This window comes from Ursus americanus, chromosome 23 (assembly GCF_024610735.1).
Source record: "Ursus americanus isolate L20-20 chromosome 23, mUrsAme1.1.p, whole genome shotgun sequence".
NCBI lineage: Eukaryota > Metazoa > Chordata > Mammalia > Carnivora > Ursidae > Ursus > Ursus americanus.
Genome location: NC_142149.1, coordinates 7,795,001 through 7,817,105, shown reverse-complemented (window position 1 = coordinate 7,817,105; position 22,105 = coordinate 7,795,001). Strand labels below are relative to the sequence as shown.

The 22,105-nt window shown below is 49.6% G+C and overlaps 1 protein-coding gene across 4 annotated transcripts in view; it reads right to left on the bottom strand.

Moving 5' to 3' along the window:
- Nucleotides 1-22,105, bottom strand: part of SLC39A11 (solute carrier family 39 member 11) — a 401,963-nt gene that overhangs the window by 212,932 nt on the left and 166,926 nt on the right. For 3 of the 4 annotated variants that reach the window (XM_087854168.1, XM_045814067.2, XM_045814066.2), the window contains one exon: nt 9,385-9,526. In XM_087854168.1, coding sequence (XP_087710294.1) covers nt 9,385-9,526 — 142 coding nt within the window. The remainder of the gene's footprint in view (nt 1-9,384; nt 9,527-22,105) is intronic. The other variant, XM_045814070.2, reaches the window with a different exon arrangement.

The following is a 22,105-nucleotide window of genomic DNA, read 5'->3' as shown; positions in this document are numbered from 1 at the left end:
TCCTTCTCTGAGCTAACACACTGTTCTGTGTCCTGGGCAGAGAAAAAGGGAAGATAAGCAAGGTCCATTCTCATGCCGATGAGCCATGAGTCCAGGGTACTAGCACACCCCCGGACTCTACCCCCTTGCTCTTCAACACACACACACACACACACACACACACACACACACACACACACACACACAGAGGTTCTCTCCTCCTCACTTCCCAGTTCTCTAATTTTTCACATCTATCTTATGGCATATTTTTCCTTAACCACACATTTATGTTTCTTGAATTCCTTTAGGGATTTCCTTTTCCTGGGAAAAACCTCCTCTTCCAGCTCAGGGACGACCCGTTCTTTTCCAGTGTGGCCACTCCATCCCTGAGTTGGCCCAAATGTAAATGCCACACATCTGTCTGAGCACCTTGCGGGCCTTAGAGACCCAAACTTGCTCAATGACTGGAGAATACAAACGCAAACTGAAAGCTTTCTGTACTTTTTAATATGGGCAGCAAAATCGCCACCATCTGGGCCAAAAAAAGATCCCACATCCAGGCACCCTGAGCCCGGGCCATGTGAGCAGCTGTCCTTCTAGAATAACAACGACTGATATTCACCAAGAGCACACAAAACACTAAAGCACTATTCTAAGCACTTTACACATATCATCCTCGCCTAGCTTCACAGCCACTCCATGAGGTAATTACCGTCACCCCCATTTTGGAGAGAGAAACTGAGGGGGAAAAGGTTATGAAAGTTGCCGAACGTCTACTGCTAAGGGGTGGAGTCAGAATTCAAACCCAATCCCCCTGCAGTACCTATTTTCTGACCCATTCAACTCTGTATCATTTCTGTATTGTGACATCTCTTAGGAACCTGGTGACTTTTCAAATATGTATGCTTTCATCTACCATAAGCCTATAGATAACACCATACTTAATGGTGAAAGACTGAATGCCTTCTCCCTAAGATTAGGAATAAGGCAAGAATGTCTACTCTCACCACTCCTATTCAACAGTGTACTAGAAGTCTTGGCCAGTGCAAGTAAGACAAGAAAAAAAAAATACAAGGCATACAGATTGGAAGTAATAAAATAGCCACTATTCACAGATAAGGCATAGAAAATCCCAAGGAATCAAAAAAAAAAAAAAAAAAAACCTCTTAGACCTAATAAATGAGTTTAGCCAGGTTGCAGGAACAAGACTAACACACAAGAATAAATTATATTTCTGTAAAATAGCCATGAACAATCAGAAGTCAAAATTTAAAATACAGTATCACTTATAATAGCACCATAAAAGGAAATATTCAGGTATAAACCTAACCAAACAAGTGTAGGATATATATGCAGCAAACCACAAAATGCTGATAAAAGAAATCCAAGACAACTTAAATAAATGGAGAGATATACCATGTTCATGAAATAGAAGACTAATATTAGCAAGATGTCAATTTCCCCCAAATTGATTTATAGAGTCAATGCAATCACAACCAAAAGCCCATCAGGACTTTTTGTAGATTTTAACAAGCTGATTCTAAAATTGGCATATAAAGGCAAAGGAATAACCAAAAGAATTTTGAAAAAGAACAAAGTGGGAGGACACACAGTATCTGAGATGTACAATAAAGCTACCATAATTAAGAGAGGGTGATACTGGTAAAAGCATAAGCACATAAACTAAAGAAGCAGAATGCAGAGTCCAAAAACAGACCCATACAAATATAGTCAATTAATTTTTTTACAAAAGCACAAAGTCAATTCAATGGAGAAAGCTCAGTCTTTCCAATACATAGTGCTGCAACAATGGAACATCTATATGGAAAAAGCTGAACCTCAAAGTGTACCCCACTCCTTATCTAAAAATAAATAAGTAACTCAAAATGAAGGGCTCTGCGTGGGAGCACCAAGGACATATTCAAGACCCACTTATGGGACTGTTAGAAGCTTCCTTAGTTTCGTTAAACCATATTAAAAGGTCCATTGGTTTTCCAAGAAGATCTGAATCTCCTTGAGTGCTCAATGTCTCCTAATTGTTTTTATATGTACAACAGGAGCATCCCTACTGGAAAGAACATAATCAATGGTTACTAGGGTTGACTTGAGCAAACCTTACCAAGGCTTACTGAGGATTGGTGCTGTGAAATCACCAGGGGTGCCCTGATCTGCTCTGAAAGACAGCAGACTTCTGGCCTACTGTACCTAAGAGTTGCAAGAGACATCGTACGCATCCTCTCCTGCCATCCCCGCTGAATGTCTCTGCCTCCCCTACCAGCTGATGATTAGTTTGGGATAATCAAGGAGTCAAGGAGCCCTGGGAATTAGATCTGTCTGGGTGATCAAGTAGGAAGTCCCTGGCACATCCCTTAATAGCTCCCGCTCCAAAATGCTACAACCCTTGAGATCATGTTTCATTGAGACAATTGATTTAGTTTTAAGACACTTGGAGCTATTTTCTTTCTCCAGCCCTAGGAGGGGAAACGCACTAGAGAGAAGAACGGAGAACAAAATACCATAATGCGTACAACACGAATAAGAGAAGGCAGGTCAGACAAACCGTGCGTGCTAACAAAGGACGCCTGGGACGAATGGAGCACATCACAGACTCCTTCTCTTTAAGGCAGGATTGCACTGACCCCATCCCGGATGCTAGAGTTGTTGGTGTTGACTACACGAATTCAAACCCTACTCCTCCCGCTCCCCAGCAGCCCCTGCCTTCTCTAAGGCTGCCTGTCTCAGTGAGTGGCACCTCCCAGTTCTGGGGGCTCACAACCAGCTTCCATTCCTTCTTAGGCACTTTCCTTAATGGGCCCAAGGAAAAGATAAATAAACAAACAATGGCGATGGGCATGAATACGTGGAGGGACTCCTAAAGATCTTAAATACTTGAAACCAGAGTGCTACCCTGTGCTTCTCCAGCTTAAGGGGCTTCTGCAAAAAAATCCCATCCGAAAAACAAAACACAACAGTCTGAAGGGAGCCCAGGTTGCATGACTTTTTGGCAGCAGCCCCCTCCATCTCCAGGTAATAAAAGCCTGGCAGGAATATCCTAACAGGGGGCTGGCACTGCCCAAGCCACTTGTCTGCTCTGCGTCCCAAAAGCACATTAAAAACACATTTCCCAGCGTAATGGACTTATAAGCTGAAATGAATGTGTCAGAACTCTTATAAATATCATAGAACCTGCTAGCCCAGCAAATGTTAAATTTTGCATAAGAAGACAGTATCCCTAACTCCTCAGTAGACACTTAATGAATATTTCAAAGAGCCCCGGCAGCTGCTATATGGGCTCCTGATGAATCAAATGGGGTTTCAGTACTGCCAGGATTAGCCTCCTTTTGTCTCCTCCCGTTTTCTCCCACCTCCCTCACTTGTGCGTGACACACAGGCCCCTCCAGACTAACCAAGTTCCTGGAGCCCAGTCATGGAACGATCGGAGGAGGGGACCGGTCAGCGTCCTGGGTTGAGAAGTGTCCTCCCAAAATTCCACATCCACCCAGAACTTCCGAATGCGACCTTACTTGAAAACAGAGATGGAATGGCAGGTGTCATTAGTTAAGAGATGGTCATACTGGATGAGGTTGAGTCCTAAAGCCCACAATCGGTGTCTTTACAAGAGAAGGAAGAGGGGGATCAGACACAGACACACAAGGAACGAGGCCATGTACTGATAATAGCGGTAGAGCCCGGAGGGGTGCAGCCGCAAGCCAAGGAACGCCAGAGTTGCCAGCAGTTCTCAGAGTCAAGGAAGACTCCTCCCCCAGAGCCTTCAGGAAGAGCATGGCCCTGCTGACAAGAATTTCAGACTTCCGGTCTCCAGATCTGTGAGAGTATAAATTTCTGTGGTTTGAAGCCACGAGTTTGCGGTACGACGTTATGGCAGCCCTAGCAAATGAACATTGTCAGGAGAGGACGTCTATAAGTTTGCTTGTGCATTCGTACTGATCTCCCCCAAAGATACCTGGGCCTATCACTTTGTGGGATAGCTAGCTTTGTCCCGCCCCCTTAATTTCATCAGCATAGGCAGTGCACCTGCCAGCAGCCTTCCACCATCAGACTTCAAATCACCTGACCTACTTTCTTGGCGCTGACCCTGAGGACATTTTCAGCTTCCTTCAGCCCTGCTCCGTACCCCTTTCTCTGTGTCCCCAGCCCCTCCGGCTATGAGTCCAACAGACGAGGAAGCAGAAATATGGTGAGAGGATCTAAAAAACAGAAAGAAACCAGGAGAACCCTGTTCTCTTGCCACCTGGTATTCCTTTAGGCTGACTACTATCCACAGGGAGATGACTTTTTAAAAAATTGTGAAGCGCTGCTATGGGCGGAACTGCGTGCCCCTCAAATGCCTATGTCGAAGCCTTAACCCCCAGAACGTCACTGGATTTGGAGACAGGATCTTTCAAGAGGTAATCAGGTGGAAATGAGGTCATTACGGTGGGCTCCTAATCCCATCTAACCGGTAAGGAGAGAGAAGGACACTGCACGCACAGAGGGGAGTCCGGGTGAGGTCCCAGAGAGAAAGCAGCCACCTACAAAAACCAAGGAGGGGGCCGGAGAGGACACCAGTCCAGCCGACACCTCGACCTTAGGCTTCCAGCCTCCGGAACTGGGGGGAAATACGTTTCTGCTGTTTAAGCCACCCAGCCTGTGGGACTTTGTTATGGCAGCCCGAATAGAACTGCCTCTAAGTCCAGGCCGTGTGAAAATGCACACACCCCAGATGACTGCCTCGCTTGGGAAGAGGCAACACAGACGGGAGAAGTGCAACCTGGGTGTTCAACATCAGGTGAAACACGATGCCTTCCAGAAGCACAAGAATCTATAAAATGTATGCACCTAATAATGTTCCCAGGAGCTGGGACATGCGAACTGTCGCTCGCCCCACCCACGCAGAGCCCTGGCCAAGGGGGTATTTCTGTGTGACTTCCTTCTTTTATTCCACGTCCACGGTGCCAAGCGCTCCTGGTGATTGTTTTTATTGAACACTCTGCTCTTCGTCCTCCTGCAAAACATTTTCCTACTTCCCTGTATTAAGATGGGGCACATTTTAATAGCCCCAGCGCTGTTGCCATGGGTTGGCAGGTTTGGCTCATTCCCAACCTTTTAATGAAGAAACCCAGGCTACAGGCCCTAGTCCGGAAGGGAGGTGGCAATGCCAGGACCTGCCTATTTTCCAGGCCCCAGACAACTCTCCCTTAGGCCAGGAGAAGACTTTCAAGTGTCCCCTCACCAACCAGTTACAGGGGGGAAAAGAAAGAGTCTAATTGCTAAAACCACATGCCAAGACATTAAATTTACATTAAAAACGGTGACGTTGTTCTTTCATCTTTAGCGATCTTACTGATCAAAAGTCGAAGTTACTAAGAAACCTTTCATAACAAACCTGAACATGTGATTTTAGAGACCTGATTCCAAAGAAACATTCAGACTCTCTCCTAGGGGCTAGCTCTGACTCCTGATAGAGAATCTGTCCCCGGTTAAAATGCAAACGCCTGAGTACCACACTGTGGACTGTTGGATACCTCAGTGCTTGGCAGTTGTAGCCAATCTTTTCCCGGAGGCACCTAAGGGGGGATGTTTAACTGGGAAAATAGGGGAGAGCCCAAGGTTAAAAGGGGACAGTAGGATACCTGGAGGAAAACAGAGGGTATCCTGAGGAAGGACAAAGGCATCGGAGAACACCCGGATTCCATTCTGGGTCTGAATGGGCAAGTCCCCCTGGGTGCTGATCTGGGGGTCAGGCACGTGGGAACCTTGAGTCAGAAGAGGCAAATCCTCTCCCCCAAGCTCAGTTCTGTCTCCACAGGGGGATACGACCCAGCAAAGTAGCATAACCAAGAAGGAATTCGAGATGTAGGTAACAGCAAATAAATGTTGCCGACGGGCTGGTGACGGCAGCTCGTGCAAACCTAGCACCCACTGAACACCAGGTCTGCATCGGTTTCATTTTGCAAAACACGGCTTCTAATGGGCCAGGCTGTCTAGTTAGAATTATTCCTGCCGGGCGAGTTCTCCTATTAGAAAAGAACAGGACGTTAAGGAAAAATCTGTTTCTAACTAGAGTTTCTCATAGCTTATGCTTTCCTGACTCAAGTCCCCATTCACTTACCCTTCGACAAGCTTTGGAAAGGTTTACGCAAGATAAACAGGTGCCGCTTCGTAACTAACTAATTCCCCAAATTAAATCCACCTCTTTCCCTACCGGAAAATAATGCCTCCTCCTGTTCCTTCCACAGATACACAGAATTACAGATGATTCTCCATCTGCCATGCTAACGGGTCAGTGGGAAAAAACAACCAAACCTCACTCTTGAAGAAGAGTTTCAACACCCTCCGTCAGAACAAACAACAGATTGAAACGGGCAGTTAAAGAATGGACTGGTTCACTTTTTACTACCTTTTTTGAACCTAGAGGGGGTGCTAATAAAAAAAATAAAAATAAAAATAGAAGTCCAACTGGGCAGCTGAATGGGGAAGGTTAAGGCAAAACAAAGAACAAAAAAACAAAACAAAAAAACCACCAAGATCTAGATGAATGCCAGGGTCACGGAGCCACCTGAAGTGACGGGTGTTCCCGGCCTTTGGCTTCGAAAAACACATATTATTTTGCATAAAATGTCAAGAGATACATGAACCCTTTGGTGCCCATTCATGGACCCCAGAGTATAGAACCTCTGGCCTAATTTCTAGAATTTACTCATCAATATAACTGCCCACAGAGAGGTACCTATAAAAAGGCTCTCTGCCACATTCTTTATAAAAGCACACAGTGCCATCAAGAGGGCATTAATTAAGATCATGGCCAGTAACAAGAATGCAATGAATCTATGAGCACCCCAGGACACAAAGGCCAAAAATGTGTTTTCGCCGAAAAACCCAAAGTAAGCAACATTGGGCCAAGCAGGACTGTATAAACATAATATTTCTAAAAGGGCACACAAGGAACTAGAACCAGTGTGTGTGCCTGAGTTGAAAGCCTGGACCAAAAAGGGTTTGAAGTTGGAAGAAAAATTGCTTTTCTATTTTTAATCCATGTTATTACTTTTTTAATTAAAAGAAAACTAGTTGGAGAGAGATAAATAAATGGCTGAATCGAGAGAGAGAGAGAGAGAGAGACTGATGGTTTTAAAAGAACTTCTGGTCTCGCTAAGTCCCAAAATATCCCCAGCCTTGAGAATAATATCGTAAAACATTTGGCACCAAGACATAAATAGGAAAGTATCTCATAAATGCTTCCCCCAGCTCGGTGGGGCTGCTGCCGCTCAGAACAGCTGAACCTCTCCCACAGTGGGGCTTTCCTGGCTTTTCCTCTCACTGAACCAATTATGGAACATTATCATAGCAGCACCAATATTATTTTTTAAAGGCCGATGTTATTCACTAAATACCCATTAAACTGATCTCCTTGCTCCATTTACAGCCCGCTGAAGGGCAAATCCAGATGGCTCAAATAATGCATCTTTGGGCTCCAATCTGCACGCGGCCGGTCAGCAAACAGCCATTATCAGCTTTAGAGTCTTGAATTGCCTGACACCCACAGGTGTGTCCAGGTGAGCAGAAGAGCGACCTTTCTGGAGACGGCTGGGCCCCCTCCGGCTCAGCAGACCACCTCTGTGCTCTCACAAGGGATCTTTGCCTTTGCATCTGACCAGTTAGTGATGGCGACTGAGGGTAGCCTGGTCACAGGCTGTGCCTAGGTGTTTGTTCCTCAGAAAAGGACAGGCCTGCATCTCCCCCCGACACAGCCCCCCACTCAGCCCTTCACCCTGGGTTGCCAAGAAGATCCAAGAGTCCTGGGAAGCTCTCCTGCAGAGCCAACTCCCACTGGCCCTATGTTCTCCTGGCCCCACTGGACGAGGTCTACCCAAGGGACTACCACTGTTTCAATCTTTTTTGATTGACAGGCTCTGAACCTTTCCCCCCACGCCCCCCATGGCTTGAACATTAAAAAAAATGGGATAGAATAAAATCTGGCCTACTTTTTCATCTGAGAGAAGGCTCAGAATCAGAACTTTATTATAAAGCCTTCAGAGGGGTATGCATCATATAGCTAGTAAGGGGCGACAGAAGCCTTCTGTCTCTGTGTTCCCATGGTTTGGCATGACACATGACAAGCTTTCCTGGAGGGTGGGACTCCATCCTGGTCTCTAGATAGCTCTTGACTCTCCAACAGAAGGGGAACAGCAGGAAACACCCAAGCCGCTCTGACTGGAGTAGGAATGGCACGTGTGATCGGAGGCAGGGGGCAGGATGCTCGCGCTAACCCTCTCCTACGGGGGCTGACGTTAGATGAGTCTGCACTTCCTGATTACAACCCACCGAGGAAGGTGTAAGAGGCGGTGAGGATCGAAGAAATTCAAGTTCTGCATGAATAATGCATGCCGGACGTGGTCGGAACACAGATCGACGAGAACGGGCATCACTGCAACTTCTGCACATTTACTCCCCCTGAGGTCTAGGGAGCGCCTTAGCCTACACGTGGTGAGAAGATCAAATTCAAATGCCAGCGCGGAAACGGGAAAGGACTCTCCTCCCTTGAATCACTAATGCGAAGACGGTGACCAGGCGCCAGTCTGTTACTCCCCGATTCACCGAGAGAGAACCTTGTGCAAGGGACGAGGCACCCCATTCTCAGCATCTTTTTCCTGGTTTTAGCCCCAAGTCCATGGTCTATGGAGGAAGTGGGGAGGGCAGGGGCATACACTTCACAGCCTGGGACTTCAATAAATTCAAAGGGAAAGAAAGGCATCCACCTCTCCTTACGCTAACTGGCCAGATGCCCTGAATGAGTCCGCGATGATGAGATGGGGAGGGGCAGCCTTCCCTGGAGACTGGAAAACCGTGTACCCCTCTTCCAGTGCACCCTCTGCTCCTTCTCGGGGGGCCACGGCCTGGCTGCACCTCCCCCGCAGAGATTAGCCACTGCAAGGTGTGCCCTCTTGGGGAGTGCGTTCCCTCTACCTTAAGAGAAAAGGTGTTTGGGGGCTTTCTGGCTCCCAACTGAATCAGTGAGAGAAACAGCCACAGTTTCCCAGGTGCATCAAAAAGAAGAAAGTCGTGTGGATGGAAAGGAGCATTCGGGGTGGGTCAGACAGCAGGAGATGGAAAATTCTAGGTGCTGTAACCCAAATCAGCCCAGGCCCATCAGAGGGGTCCCAGTGCACTTGGCCCAGCTGGAAAGACAAAGAGAAGGCCCTGTGAGCTCCTGTGCGGTAAGCAGGTGATTTGGAGAGCAACAGGAAGGGAAGGCACGGGGCCAGACACCGGTTCGGCCCCGTGCCACGGTGGGGTAAGTCACATGCACGGACAGGACAGAACACCAGCCCTTTCCCTTGTCCTTCCTCTGCCACCAGGCCCGAGCCTAGGCTGCCTGACTCAGCCCCAGGTCTGCAGGGAGCTTGCCTGGAAGAAGCCCAGCTCTACCTATCCGGATGGAAAGTTCACTCTCAGGGAAGAGCAGCCCGGGGCCCTCAGTGTCAGACTTCTTCATCGACGCAGGGGTGAAGTTCAGTGCCAGGGCCGTCGGGGGGTCTTCTGCGGCACCCTGAAACAAGAAACAGTGATGTCACTCCAACACCCCCACCACCTTCACTCCCCAGACCCTTCCAGCTCCGAGCCACCCAGGGCAGCCAGCTGGTCTCTCCCAAAAGCGCCAGGGCTGGCTCACAAGGAAGACCATGAGTTTTCTGGTTGTAGAGCTTCGGGGTGACAAAAACCCTGGGATCTGAGGACCGATCGCTGCTGATCCTAGAAATAGGAAGAACGTGCACTGGGAAAGAGGGGGGCCCCAGCCCCTACCTCATCACCGCAGGGTGAAAGGCACAAGGGACACAGCTCCCGAACAGTCCCAAGAAGGCTATGTGGTAGGTTCTCTCGGATGGCAGCCTTGCTACAGGAACAAGGTCAACATTTCTTAGGAACTGACCCCCTTCATGTTTCTCATGAGAGCCAAAGGAGAAGCGATCCAAACAGAAGCATCCCGAAAGAAGGAAAGAGTGCCAGTTGCAGGGACCCAACATACTTGGAGTTAAGTCCAGATGGACCTTAAGACGGCCATGTCATCCTTGTGCTTTGCCCAGCTAGTTAATGTGACTGTCTCTGCATTAACTAGGCAAAATCTTGAGTTTGTTCCCCAGGTTTATGTAACTAGTACTTAGAGACTGCCAACTTTGCGGCTCCTTGGTGAACAAGACAAAGTCACAGCCTGTCATGGGGCCTACATCCCAGTAGGAATAGATAAATGAATCCATAAGGGGGCCAAAGGCATCCGTGGAAACCCCTCCAACCCCGCCGACAGCTTACAAATGCACAGGACCCTGATGGGAAGGAGGAAAATGGGTAAGCACCGCTAAAAGGGCTTTCCTCCTCCACCTTCATCCAAACACGCAGATGCCAGTCGCTAAGGCAAGGTGAGTCGAATCATCTCGATGCGGGGAAGAGAAACAAAAAAAAACCCCACCAAGATATTTTTTGGAATCCAGGCAAAAATAGTTCCAAACAGAAGTTTCCATCTAAAATACGCGTATCTAGTATGGGAGAGAAGACTGCTCGATGCCGATCTGATCACTGAAATGCATCCATTTATAAGCAACTACTAAAATTCTTGGTTGAGCTTCTTTTATGAAGGTGTCTCATCAAAGTTATACTTGGCTGTGTCTTACACACACACGCACACGCATGCAGACACGCACACGTGCCTCCTTGTTTTCCACTGTCACTGTGGATCAGGAGTACAAAGAGAATCTAATAATTACGATATTTTAATTCATCATTTCTTTCCAATGACGTGTTGAAAATGAAAACATAAGCCCTTCCTCTCATGTCTTCCCATTTGTCCAATACATCAATATTGTCCTAATCATTCTACTGGCAACGTCCTCCGTAACACACTTTAAATAAGGATGGCGACACCTCACTGAACCTTGTTGTAAAAGGGGGGCAGAAAAGCCTCGTGGCTCTGTTTGAGCTTCCCTCGTTCCGGTCCTCGGGTCCCTTTATGGAGTCCCAGGGACTGCAGGATCTACCCTGCTCTGTCCCTGGGAGCAGCACCGAGAGAGATGGCCTGTCACACCGTATCACAGTCGAGGCTGGCGCTACAGACGGAAGGAATTGTGGGGACAGAAGGGACTTTGAGAGGGCCAGTCTCTCCCCCTGTAGAAACTCCCTCTCGGCACCCCCGGGGTGACGGCTGGTATCTGCGCTGTGCCCTGGGCCATCGAGTCACAGCTCTTTGTCTGTGTATGTGCTTTAATTATTTCTAATTCTCTGCCTCACGCTGACATCTGAGGAATTCCTGTAGCAAGAAAAGACGTGTTTCACCATGAGAATGTGTCGGCTGACTTTCCTTCGTCTTCCTTCATAATGTGATTTTTTATCATGTGATTGGTGCACAAGGGGGAAAGGATATGGAAAGAGGCCCACTTCATTACAGCGGAAATGCCACGGCATTCAGACCCCCGATGCTGCTTATTTGGCCCATTTAGCAAAGTGCGGCTTGGAGAGAACCGGTCTTCACTGAGAACAGTGGTTTTCAGCCTGGGTGATTTGGCCCCCCAGGGGGACACTGGCAACCGGCACTTTTTTGTGCAGGGGTGAGGCAGAGGAATGGTCTTGGCATCTAACAGGCAGAAGCCAGGGGAGCAGCTAAACACCCTAACTGCACAGGACAGCCCCCTCCCCCCCAAAGAATGATGCAGCCAGATGTCACCAGACCAAGGCTGACGAACACTGCTTTCGAACGATTTAGGATGGTCAGGGCCCCAAAGCTCCCCGTGTTGCTGGTGATGCTGGAAACTCACAGACCCTCTTTTTACCGTGAAGGTAAGAATTTTGCCACTTTTTCTAGGAAGCGTGCCTGCTTTCGTGTACCTGGCAAACTCTTACGCAGCAACTACCATGTCCCAGAACTATCCCAGGTGCTGGCAAAATGAAATCAGCCAAGTCCCCTGTCCTCATGAATCTTGAGTTCTCCTTCCAGAGACAGACAACAAAGTAACAATAAATGCAAAACAGAATGCCAGGAAGTGATAAGGCAGGAAGAAACGGGAATCCCAGCCAAGTTAGCCCGGCGGTGTTCCCAGCAGAGCGGGATGCACCCTGGGTTTCAGGGTTGGTGGAGGCTTTGTTCCAGCACCTGACAGGTGTGCTAGCTGGCTGGGAAATGTTAAGGATGGGGCACTCCCCTCCAGCTAAGATGTGGAGGGAGGCCTCTCTGAGACCATGGCGTTTGAGCAAAGACCTGGAAGTAAGGGAAGGAGCCACACTGCTTTCTGAAGACCATGTTTCCGGCAAGGCACAGTGAGGCAAGCACCCCTCTGCCCTGCCATCTCCTTTCACCATTTTATCCCACCTCCAACTAACTTAAAGGCTGTCCTTCTAAAAGCTAGACAAGGACCCAGCACATCCCACCCGTCCTGGCCTCCTCCCGTGCGCCGCACCCCACACCTCGCCTGGGACCAGCGGTGCAGCAGGAGAGCTATGGGGCGTGCCCAGAGTGAAGCCCAGGATCGCTTCCGCACCCCATGCCTGGCAACGCTCCCCACGCACGTCTCCGAGCCCAGACACCAGCAGGCCTCCCAGCACTCCTTCCACACTCCCTTCTGGGATTCTCAACGTCCCCCCACCCTCCCCACTCAACTGCTGATGAGGACAACAGAAATAGAAATACATCTCTCGGAATTTCAAGGAATGGCCCCCGCGGGAGATGCCAGTGCTGCTTTGGTGGCTTGATCATCACGCCCATGAAAGTGGGGGAAAAGTCAGGAAGCACCTGCGGGACCATCCTGCAGGGCTGACCCCACCCCTCGCTCCCTGGAGCCCCAACTGCTCCCCAAGCGAGTACACAGACTGCAGGTGGAGGGGGCGCTGCCTTGAACACAGCCTTGGCCTTTGCGCCAGTGCCCAAGACCCCAGGGAGAGAGTCCTTCCCTACATCCTCCTCTTGCTTTGCTGACGGCAGCACAGCCCTCTTTCCTTGTTATCACTGCCTTACATTTCTGGGGCTTCTCTGTTCTTTTGCAATCTTCTGCAAAGCCTTTCCAATCGTGCTCCCCACTCGATCCTTGCTGGCCCTGCGAGGACAGCAAGGTGACAGCATGAGCCCTTCCAGGGCAGACATCTGACTGATGCAAGCTGCTCTTGATTCTCCACCTACAGCCCGGAGAGCCAGCTCGGCCACCCATCAGCGGGGGGTGGGTCTGCCACTTTCAGTCGGGCTCCAGGGTTGCTGTGTCACCCAATGTCAGGTGCCAGACAAGCAGTCTCCTTATCAAAGTACAAATCGTGATTTTCTTCTGCACCACCCCCTCCCCCCCAAGTCCTCCTCCAGCTCTTCCCCTTCCCTACCCACCCCTCCAAATCCAGTGTGGTCCCGAAAGCAAGGGAGGGGGCTGCTGGGAGGCACTGGGCAACACCACCCAGGGCCACGGAACTTGAGATTGCTATCTTCTTGCGACAGAATTATTATTAATTATTATTATTATTAATGTCTCAGAGCAAGTGTGGTTCAGAACAAACAAAGCCATTTCCACCCACTCGAGAAGGGCTGTGCAAAGGGGCACGAGCTGGAGAATAATTAACACTTTCCAGAAGCGAAAGAGAAAGAATGGAGAGGAAAGGCAATAAGGAAGAAATAAAATGGGGGGGAGGGCAGAGGCAAGCAGCCCCCCCAGGATGCCTTACATGAAAACATAAAGGCTTCGGAAAGTAATGCATATACCTCTAAGAAATACAATCTGGGTGCTGCTCAGCAGGGCTTGCGGTCCCAGGCACGAGGGGGAGAACCGCTGCTCACTGAAGTTTCTAGAGCCCCAGAGAAATGAGTCCCACAAGGAAAAGCCTAGAGGACAGCCAGGAGAATGCAGCCACGTCCAGATGAAGAAGTCTGTAAGGGCAAACGGAAGCCCCCTGCCAAAGCACACTGGACACAGGCCACTAGGAGCCAAAGCACTGCGGGCCCCCAAACTCACTGCAAACAGTTTGCTGCGTTTGCTCTGAGTCTCAGGGGCCAACTTCCACATGTTCACCTGCCTCTGGCTCTTCTCCTACTCAGATGTCAATTACTACGAGTAACTGTCAGGGCAGGGCAGAGCTGACCAACCTCTGATACTCACGGGCACGCTGCCAGCCATGTTCATTCAGGCTCGGGGGCTCTGGGATGACTCTGAGCTCCCCCAACCCCACAGAGTGCGGGCTCTTTAACTGAGCTTGGCCAGGGGGTCAGAGTTCTCTAATGAGGGGTGAAGGGAAAGGTCAGAGGATTAACTGGTGCCCCTGCCAGCCACCGAGCCACAGGTGAAACGAGGCAAGGGTACACCCCAATGGAGAAGGGAACGAGGGTCCGAGCAGGGCCGCAGCCCTTCCCTGGGGACTCAGGGCGAGCTGATGCTAGGGAAGGTGCCTGGAGCCCCTGTGGACTGTGCCTCCTCCCCCGCCCAGCCTCTGCCTCCCATCATCCCCACTTAACCCAGACACACAAGGTGACAATAAATAATTGATGCTGTTTTTATTACCGGGAAATTGCAATAATAATGACACTCGTAACACAATCTTAAATTATTCCACATAATGGAAAAAAAATTAAATGTCACCCCTGATCACTAGCCAGAATAGGGATGACACTTACATAAAAGATGACCTTCTCTCCTAGGGAGCCCAGCAGCAGCCTGCTGCCCAGGGCCTGGCTGGCCTAAGGTGACAAGTGGCTGGCCTCAAAGCAAACAGGGACACAGAGCAGTGTAGACATGGAGGCAGAAGGTACAATCCTGCCTCAGGCTCTCCCAGGCAGGACGCTGCCCTCTTTCTTACCTGTTTCCCTATATGTTTAGCAATCATGGGTCATAACCAGGAGCCTTACAGACAAGGAAAAGCACAGCTCAAAGAACTTGGTCCCCCCTGGTTTACCCTGCCTGAGGACACTAGGATTGCACCTCTAATTCAGCCTATGTCCCCTCTCCCTGTGGCAACACAGCATCCAATCAATGGCCAGCAAAGCAGGCTTTCAAGCTTCTAATTGCTCAATACTGGATACTTTAAAAACTTGGGCTGAGGAAGGCAGAGCTCCCTCCTCCAGGAAGCCTTCTTGGATAGATCCAACCTAGTTTGGATCAGAAACGCCTCCCTCTCTGTGCTCCCTGGACATCCCACACACGTGCTTCTGTTACCACATTTACCAAACGGCACACAGTATCTTCCAGCATCCTCGGCTACCTCAAAACCATGGGATTCTCAATGCAGGCATGCTGTCTTCTGGCTCTTCTGTTGGGGCTCAGTGCAGTGTCAGCGTTCACTAACCCCGTTAATTTCCAGGAATGAACAATACCCCCAAACCTCCAAAATGAGAGGGGAAATGTTGCATAACATACAACACAAAGACCCAGGTGACCACAAAACCTTTAGGCCTTGAGAAAGAAGGAAAGAGGGATTCGCGCAGAATGGGAAAGCAAAGGCTCCAGAGTATTCAAGGTGGTCTAGCTAAGGGCAAGGAGCAGGGCTTCCCCCACGCCCGCTTCGGCCTTCCTGATGATGACGTGTGACCCTCAACATCAGCCCCGAGACCATGTGAGGACGGGTAGCCCCCTACCCTGTGACTCGCCACCCAAAGGCTCCATGTCCACGCCCCTTCCTGGCAGGAACGCTCAGAGTGGGACAGCCCAGCTCGCTCCCCTTGAAGGGAAGACCTTTCCACGCTGAAGCCCATAGTCCCTCCAAGGTCATGTCTTCCACCTTCCTGCCACGTCCTCCGTGACCTCGGCCTGGAGCTTTACAACGGCAGAGGTTAATTACAAACTTCTAGCTATATTTAAGCTTCATAAGTCTGCTATTACTCAGATTGTCTCTGTAGGGACAAAACCTCCTATTTCTGATGCCAAATTACTATTCATAATCAAGCCTATTTAATCATATAAAACTGATTTTAAAGCACCACGTGGCTCTGCAAAGATACAGCTCTCTGAGGTTGCAAAGACAGCCCTCCCTCCCTTCGCTGGCCCAGGTAAGTGGCTCTATGCTTGCGTTCCAAAGAGCTAAGTCTTCTGCTCGTGTGGCTGACAGAGAGATGGGGGTTGGCAGAGCTTTCCAAACTTTTGTGTGTTTTCTTATAACTCAAAATATCAGTTTTCCTTAAAACAGAAATACAAATCTAAAGAAACGCAGGTACCCAGGTATAATGAGTTGCTTTCTTCCTAACCCTCAATGATTATCCATCACTTTCAACCTCCTTCTCAGCCTAGGCCTGGAATTCATTCACACACACCCCAATGATCCACCTGGGCCTTTTCTGGCTTCTCAGCAGTTTGAGAATCCCCAGCTGGGCTTTCTCAGGCAACTCTTTCTTACCTATGTTCTCCTTTTGAAAGATATCAGATCCCTCCAGAAATCTGCTAAAAGACAAGGTTTCTCTTCCCCGAAAAAAAAAAAAAAATGCATGTGTATCAGACGCTTATTGCTAGGTAACAAAACACCCCAGAACTTAGTAGCTTAAAGCGACGGTTATTAACGCTCGTGAGTCTCCAGTCAACGGGGCGCTGCTGCTGATCTGCTGTCTGGCCTCAGTCAATGTTCCTGGATCTCGGCTCGCCCAGGCCTTGGAGTGTCCAGGACGGTACACGCATCTGGAGGCCCACAGGCTGCTGGCCAGGGGTTGTCTGATTCTTGGCTGGGAAACTCGGATTCTTCTCCACGTGGCCTGTCATCCTCTTGTGGACAACATTGGATTATTCATACGGTGAATCCAGGGTATCCGGGGCAGCGAGATAAGGCGATGTCCGATGTCAAGTGCCGTTCAGCGTTCTGCCTGGAGCACATGTGCCACCATCCCGTTGACCACAGCCAAGCCAGTGACCACCAAAGGCGAGGATACCTCAACTACACCTCTCGTGGGGAGGACCTAGCGTCATGTTGCCAGAGTATGCATGACAACAGGGGAGGGATTTGTGGCTGTGTTTGCAGTCTACCACAGCACCTAGGCACCGCCACATAAAATGTGGCACCGGACATCAGGCAGCCCAGGAACCGCACGCAGCCCCCCGTGGATCTGGCCTATAAACAACTGCTCCCGATTAAACCCGCAAATTCAGTCTCATTCGCCCAAAACAGTGTTTCTCTGATGGGGACCCGAGGACACATTCTCAGCGGTCTGCAAGTTTGATATAAAAATTTTTTAATTTTGTATTTTCATTTAAATGATAATCTACAGAAAAAAAAAATAATACCAACAATCTGAATCACCAAGGTGACCCCTTTATAACCGAATCCTACTGCTCGATCTCAGCGCCCTTGTTTGCATTCGTGCTTACGATCGAGTTGGTACAAGTTAACTGCCTAGCTCAGATTCAACAGACAGATGATATGTTTGAGCCAAGCTCAGACCAAATGACGTCATGGAGCCCTGTCCAGATGATAGAGGCTTCCAAGTAGTTCTAGAAGAGCAGCTGGAGAGCTGACTCCATCCAGCAGCTTTTGTTGGACACATTTGCCAGAACCAGTGTTAGAGAGAGCAACTCCGTTTGCACAAAACCTCTTGTTACACCATGCTCAGCTGCTAACGTGCCCTCTTATATCACCATATGCGATCCTCCGTATCTTCTTCTGATGAAGACCGACAGGTAGCATCATTGCCCCCATTACGGGCTAAACTTCCCCACCACTAAAATTCCTATGTGGAAATCCTAGCCCCCAGTACCCCAGAATGGGACCCTATTTGAAGGCAAGATTTTTACAGAGGTTATTAAATGAAAACGCAGTTCTTAGGATGAGATATAATCTTTTTTTTAAGATTTTATTTATTTATTTGACAGAGATAGAGACAGCCAGCGAGAGAGGGAACACAAGCAGGGGGAGTGGGAGAGGAAGAGGCAGGCTCATAGCGGAGGAGCCTGATGTGGGGCTCGATCCCAGAACGCCGGGATCACGCCCTGAGCCGAAGGCAGACGCTTAACCGCTGTGCCACCCAGGCACCCCAGGGATGAGACTTAGTCTAATCTGACTGGTGTTCTTAGAAGAAAAGGAATCTGACACAGACACGCATGCAGAAAAGACAATGTGAAGACACAGAGACAAGATGGCGGGTGACATGCCAAGGAGAGAGGCCTGGAATGGCTCCTTCCCTCAGGGCCCTCAGAAGGAACCAACCCTGCCAATACCTTGATCTTGGACTTCCAGCTTCCAGAACAGAGGCAATAAATTTCTATTGTTTAAGCTACCCAGTCTGTGGTATTTTCTTATGGCAGTCCACGGTGACTGATGCAACCCCCCCCCATTTTACATTTGAGGAAATTAAGTTGTAAAAGCTAATGATTTACCTAACATCACACCATTAGGCAGAGGCATAAGCAGGATTTGAACCCAGAACTTCTGACTCCAACTCTCTCGACTCCTCCTACCACCAGGCTGTGGTCAACCAGGAATGTACTAAGGCAACATATACCTCAAGAAGCAACCCGGCCGATACTGACCCAAGGCGGGCGTGTGGGAACCCACACACACTAGGTGCAAAGTCGTGTGCCGCTCCTTCGGCAGGAAGAGTTGTCTGAGTGTAGTGTTCACACAGCGGCCATCGGTGCTGCTGCATCTCCAGGCCTGGCACAATCCCCGAGATATGGAATCACAACCTTCAACATCTCAGCCTACACATGACCTGTGAACACTCACTTCATGGGTACAGACAGATGGAAGCTAAAGCAAGATTCCATGGGGTAATGGCCCAACCTCATAACTGGGTCTCCAGGCAAGAAGAAAAGAGCCTAGAAATCTTATTGCTGGTACAGATGGCTTACAATGGAAAACAAGACACAGAGGTCGGTCGTCAGAAGGGACACAGGTGCCCTCAACGCCATGCCGGGGGCACTGAACTATCAGACATCGTCCAGGGAATTAGAGACACAAGCACCAACTCCAACAGAACAGGAAAGAGGGAGCGTGGTTGAGACCTCAACACAGCATCAGTGTCTGTGTCCTGAGCCACTTCGGCAGAGCCTGGCTTCCCCCGAAGCCCACCCAGGAGCCATCTGGAAGGACAGGGGAGGTGGGGACAGGGCGGTGGTGGGGCCCGGCTCAGCAGCACCCAGGTCCCGGCAGGCCTTGACCACCAGGGTCTGAAGCTTCCCTGTCTGCCTCCCGATGACTGTGTCTCCAAGGCTGAGACACACAGCTTCCTAAACAGGACTGTGACCAGGGTATAGGGCCCAGAGAAAGCCGGTTGGGAAAGGTGGAATCAGGAGCCCCTTAGTGACTCAAAGGAGGGGAGAGAGGGAAGGGGGGCACCGTGGGTGAGGGCGCAAACCCCCAAGCGTTTTTATGCTAAGGAAACAGCGTGCAAATGACATGCAAACCACTTCAAAAGAGAAGCTCTGGCTTTGAAGAACAGACTTGATTTTTTTTTTTTTTTTAATGGGGCTTTATCCAAGGCATCACTCTGCTTGGAGCAGAATTAATTATTCAACATTATCTGGGCTTGACGAGCACTTGGCAGCTGAACAGGGACGGGAGCTGCCTGCGTCGAAGGGACTATTTTCTGCTTCCTGCCGCGGGGACGTGCAGACCTGCATCTTCCCCCTTTTCTTTCCTCCCTAAGCCTAAGTTCCAAAGCACACACCCGACGGGAGACACACGGCCTGGTTGTATGAGGTTACCACTGTGGCACAAAACCCCACCCGTTCGGGGCTGCGAGCATCCGTCATTTCCTATCTCAGTTTCCAGAGGTCAAGAATCCAGGAATAAGTTAAACTGGGTCCCTGCCTTTACTTGCTGGCTGTGGTCTGGGGACTGCTCCCACGGACGAGGCACCACCGGCTGGTCCTTGACATGTGGCCCCCAACTGTAGGCTATTCACAGCATGGCTGTGTTCCTTCAAGGCCAGATCAAATCCCTCTGGCCTCAGAAAGGGCCTCATCCCACTTTTGAGGGCTCACCTGATCAGGTCAGGCCCACCCAGAGTAACCTCCCTTTTGATGAACTCAAAGTCAACTGATGGATAACCGGAGCAGTGACCTAATGGGATGAAATTGCAAGGAGGGGAGGGGATTCTATAGAGTGCACACCAGGGCCTGCAACTCTCAGGGGCCACCGCATGCCTATAGGGTACAAACCTCTTTCCTCCGACATCTCCATCACCTTGAGATTTCTGGAGTCTAAATTTCCCCTTTGATGATTAAATTGGGAGCCACAGATTACGGACAAGATCTGGTGTTCCACCAATTCTTTGTAACACAAACTTTCCATCAAAGTCCCAACCTCACAGAACAGAGAGTCTTCTGACTCCGTAAACCATGGCAAGTATTCCACAGGCTCTGTCTGGGCAAGAAATGTGTAGTGGCCTGAGGGTCAACTGATCCACTCGGCACAGGAAGTGCAGTGCCCAGGGGCCCACTTTCAGGGGCCCCCGAAAATATTTTGATTTCTTTTAAAATCAGAAGAAAAAAAAAATGAGTGATAATGAATGCATAATAATGAATCCCGGGGCGCCGGGGTGGCTCAGTCGGTGAAGCGTCTGCCTTCAGCTCAGGTCATGATCCCAGGGTCCTGGGATGGAGCCCTGTGTCAGGCTCCCTGCTCAGTGGGGAGTCTGCTTCTTCCTCTCCCTCTGCCCCTCCCCTCTGCCTATCCCCTCTGGTCCTACATGCACTCTCTATCTCTCCCTCAAATAAATAAAATCTTAAAAAAAAAAAAAAAAAGAATCCAGCCTGCATTATATTCATCTTTATACCAACCTAGCTGTAAAATGTAACTTTTAGTCTTTTCTTTTGGTCTTTTTTTGGTGGAGGAAGGGGCCCATGAAAGTCCAAAGGTAAGCCGGGTAGTGATGCCTCTTTGGGGTAAACACTGGTTTTCCTTTTTTTTTTTTTTTTTTTTAAAGATTTTTATTTATTTATGTGACAGAGAGACAGCCAGCGAGAGAGGGAACACAGCAGGGGGAGTGGGAGAGGAAGAAGCAGGCTCATAGCGGAGGAGCCCCATGCGGGACTCGATCCCATAACGCCGGGATCACGCCCTGAGCCGAAGGCAGACGCTCAACGACTGCACCACCCAGGCGCCCCTACACACTGGTTTTCCTTGCACAGCTCCACGGCGATTAAAAAAGGGCAAAAGAGCTTATCGGAGCAAGGGGAGCCAGTCAAGCCTGTGGTCCTATGATGCTGACCTTTGGACTAAGTGACAAACCAGGATAGTCCCCAGGCCACTATAGGACAGTACTGATATGCTAACTAGTGTGAGGGGAACAAATTAGCCTCAAGTTATAAACACAGGACTAAAAAGGCCATGTTTGGTACTGGCATGAGCCACTTGGTTTTGTCGGAGTCCATGGTTATGCTGGACTCCTGATTCCCACCAACTACCTCACAGCTGGGAGCCAATGGGCTCCAGGGGGAGGTAAGGATAGAACTGAAGCAATTAAAAATCTTTCTTCAACACCAGAAAGTGGGCATAAAACTACTCATTACTAACAATGTCAGTAAGACTATTATCCTATTAAAAATCCCATTAAAGAGGAAGAAGAAATTGTGTGTCCCTCGATGTTAACTTGAGTTAAGTATTTGCGTGATACACTTAGGCGGTAGGATGAAGGGGGTACGGAAATGCCAGCAACACTTGGGAAAGTTGATATCAAGATCCAAGTATAAGGGAGAGGCTTCCTGAGTGGGAAGGAAGGCAGGATGGATGACCACAGGAAGCTGCCGAGACAGGCAGGGTCAATGCCACCCCAAGAGCCATGAAGCCTAACAGGAAGAAAGCTCTGCTGATAACCACACTTCAACTCTTGCTCGTAAAACAAGGGGCTTTGGCGCGGATCACGCCGAAGGCATGCTCTACCCCCAACCTTCGATAAATCTACAAATGCCTCATTCCAGACAAAGGCATCTGCTCTCACTCCACGGGAGAACTGCACCAGCCACACCTCCCCATAGCTTTCCAAGCCCCCTAACGGTGCATCGAAGCAAAAAGCCATCGGCTGCAAGGTGGGACTTCCTCCCAGCTGGATCAGGGTGACAAGCCCACCAGGTGACAAGACCAGCAGAGGGCAACAGCAGAGTGACTCTAGACCCAAAGGGGCATCAATGGGGGACAAGGGGCTGCCACCTCTAGTGGATAGGGTTGCAGGACTGTCTTTTCTCAGGCAGAGGTTCCT